General features: G+C 23.3%; 1 protein-coding gene across 1 annotated transcript; it reads right to left on the bottom strand.

Moving 5' to 3' along the window:
• Window positions 1–323: 323 nt before the first annotated feature.
• On the bottom strand, window positions 324–926 carry LOC145832077 (uncharacterized). The gene is made up of 2 exons (XM_082939437.1): window positions 640–926; window positions 324–582 (listed from the first exon to the last, which is right to left on the bottom strand). Exons 1-2 carry the CDS (start codon window positions 924–926, stop codon window positions 324–326), a joined length of 546 nt encoding a protein of 181 aa, XP_082795563.1.
• Between the last annotated feature and the right edge of the window lie 2,579 nt (window positions 927–3,505).

Genomic DNA, 3,505 nt, shown 5'->3' with positions numbered 1-3,505 from the left:
GACCAGCAAGTCGCAAATTTATTTAAAATGTTTGAGAAGCTGTACTTATGAAACAAATATATAAAAAATTTAAAAACTCAAATAGTCTAACAGTACCTCAGATTAAATAAATGTACTATTTTGTTTAAAAAATAACATTTTAGTTTTGATTGCGTAAATGTTTAAAAACCCTATTAATGCAAACTTTGCTAATATAAAAAATATATAACCTCACAACTGTAGTATATAAAATAGCTATTCATAAATTGTCGAAAAAGTAACAAACTTTTATACAGTATGTTCATTTCTAAATAAATTTCAAATCGTTAAAAGTAAAAACTATTTCATTTTTTATGAACTTTTAAATGACTGTTTCTACCTGAACATTGTGTGAATCTTCTTCCACAAACGTCACATCCAAACGGTCTGTCTCCAGTATGAATTCTGATGTGAATGTTTAAATGTGACTTCCTGGCAAAGTTTTTCTTGCAAACTTCACATTTATAAGGTTTTTCTTTAGTATGAGTCAACATGTGTTGTTTAAGGATAAATTTTCGAGCAAAGTTTTTCTCACAAACTTCACACTGTAAATCTTTTCTACCACTATGTATCAACTTATGTGTTTTTAAACTATATTTTTAAGTAAAACGTCTCCCACACTGTTCACATTTAAAAGGTTTATTATCAGTATGAACTACAGCATGGCGTTTTAAATCTTGTCTTCTAGCAAAGCATCTTTTACAAACATCACATTGATAAATTTTTAAACCAGAATTGGTAAGCTGATGCCTCTTCAAACTACTCTTAATACTAAAATTCTTGTCACAAACTTCACAACTGTATGGTTTTTCTCCAGTATGAATTCTTTCATGTCTAACCAATGCTGATTTGTAATTAAAACACTTCCCACAAGTTACACAAACATGCTTTATATCATCAACTGACATTTTGTAACGCTAAAGAAGTCTTGAAAATATTAAATTTTATTTAATTATATACATGAAGTTCAATGTGTGTTAAAAACTGCAGAAAAAAAATTATTTTTCCTTTTCAAAATTATTATTAACTTTTAATACAAGTATTGGTTTCTAAAATAAAAGGTAATGATTTTGGTGTAGCTCAAAGTAAAGGAAGTATGATTTAATCTTTTGCATTTAAAATTTTTTACAGTGTCATGCCATTTGATTTTACTATATTAAAATATGAGTTTATTTGATTCAATAGTTTACTTTAAAGTGCTCTTAATTTATCAAATAAGTAAAGTACAAAAAAACATTTAGATTTTTTTTCAGTTATAAAGAAATTTTATTATATAAACTGCATTACTTTCTTTTTAAAATTTTATTACAATGGACAATAATAAAATATTTTATGGTACATTAAGTTATATTTAACTGGTTTTTCTACGTAAAATAATATCATATTACTTAAGATAGTAAAAACTTTTGTTTTATGCAATTTTTTATTTAATTTGCTTGAAAAAAATGTTCAGGCAATCAACAAAAACCAAACTAAACTTAAACAGAAAGTGAGAATAATAAAAAAACTAATTTGATAACATTTGTAATAGTTCGTAAACTTTTATAAAATAGTTAGACTACCTTAAAAACACTTACAAGCAAAACCTATCAACATAATATGGTTGAGAGTATTATAATTAAATTTAAGAACTTGATACTAAATTCAATTTAAAAATTAGTATGGTAAAATAAAAAACTGGCAGACAAAAAAGATTATTGTTTAATTGGTATAGTATATTATAACTTAGCTCAAAATGATATATATGTTTATTATTTTGTGACTTTTATAATTCTAGAGAGAAAATTCACTAAACAAGTTATAACGGAAATAAAATTAAGTGACTATTGTATTTTCAAATGCTCTTTCAAACTATCAGTTAGCATTTAAAACCTTTGTTCTTTGAAAAATATAGTGTTTAAGCAATTAAAACTTGTAAATTAATTATTATAAAGTATATTTAAAGTAATTTGTGTTGTTAAATAATTTTTACACGTAAAAACCAATAAAAAAAGTTAAACGCTAAAATTGTTGATTAATATATAAAGTTTAAAAAAATAATTTATTGTGCAGTTATAATATTTAATTTAAGCATTTTTGTAACGAAAATATTTAGAGATAACATGATAGTTTTAAGTCAAGACAATACTTAAATTAACAACAATAAAAACGAAAATGCAAATAAATATAAATGAATTGTTACTAAAACATTTTATGCCAAACTCACAAAAACTTGAATATAAGTACTAGTTTTATAACTAAACAATTATGTAAAATAAATAAAAAAATAAATTAACTCATAAGTATAAAAACTTTATTTTTAAACATCTTATTGTTCTAAATAGCTAGTCATAAAACTTAACCAGTACTCAGTAAAGTTTGAATTAAAAATTGATTAGAAGTAACAATTAAAAAAAAACGAATACAATGTTTTTATTTGGTTCAAACAGATTTATTTTACTATATTACAGGATTTAAACAGATAATAATAAAGATTAATATGTATTTGCTTTTAATATTTAAACTTATTTAGAATGAAATGTTTGTACTTATTTGTTTACAACATGTCCCAACAAATGTTTCTAAAATGTTTTATAAAACAAAAAAAATTTAAGAGAAGTTCTATCATGTCCTGAACAGGCTACTTAAAGTTATCAATGTGATATATGACCCGATAGCGAAAGGTTTTCTCATACACCAAGCCTTAGGACCATTTTAATTTGAGTGCTTTTTATTTTGTTCAATAAACTAGTATATTAAATATTAAACACTTATTAACGTCGAAAAAAATTGCGATGTTTGTTTTGTTGGTTGATTAAAATATACTTTGTGGATGAATTTGTATGAAGCTTGTGTCGAATGTTAGGTAGAAAATCATTTACAGAAAAAATTAACGTGTAAAAAAATATTACACACTTTAAAGTCAATATTAATAGTCAAAAGCTAAAATTGTCAATTGTTACATCAGTCAAAAAAAAAATATTTTACGGTTTGAAGACTATTTCAAGTATTTATAAATATATATATATATATATTTATCTAATTACATAACAACTGTAATTTATACAGCTGTTTCACACATGAAATGTAAAATTTCATGTGATCCTCAGTAAGTTATAGTTTATTATAATAATGAACAGAAATTTATATTTTGAAATTTTTATGATAATTGTGACGTAGTAATGGGACAGTTTATTGTACGATAAGCTGAATTTAAAATAATACGCTGTGATTGTTAATTTATGCTTTTTAGGAAAGTTTAGAGAGGTTATTTTAGAAAAATGTTTTAATCTATTAGAAAAAAAATTTAGACTGTTGGAAAAATAAAATACTCGTGTTTGCCGCTTCAATTTTATTTTGTTTTAATATTTAGTTGGTTTTAATTATGTTAAAAAAGTATTTTTGATAATGGATACATATGTTTTGTCTTTCGCTTTTCTTGTTTAGTGTTACGTTCTTATCTGATTTTTTGAATTATATTTTTTCTAAGTTAAAAAGTTTGCAGCCG

The sequence above is a fragment of the Thalia democratica genome, chromosome 3 (genome assembly GCF_965202585.1).
Source record: "Thalia democratica chromosome 3, ktThaDemo2.hap1.1, whole genome shotgun sequence".
NCBI classification, from domain to species: Eukaryota; Metazoa; Chordata; class Thaliacea; order Salpida; family Salpidae; genus Thalia; species Thalia democratica.
The sequence above is the reverse complement of the archived record's forward strand: the minus strand, read 5'-3'. Positions and strand labels throughout refer to the sequence as shown.

What these genes read in the sequence shown, in the direction of transcription:
- LOC145832077 (XM_082939437.1), bottom strand. Translation starts at nt 926, where the DNA reads ATGTCAGTTGATGATATAAAGCATGTTTGTGTAACTTGTGGGAAGTGT. An exon ending in AAACCTTTTAAATGTGAACA is followed by an intron (nt 583 to 639) that starts GTGTGGGAGACG and finishes GTTGATACATAG; the next exon opens with TGGTAGAAAAGATTTACAGT.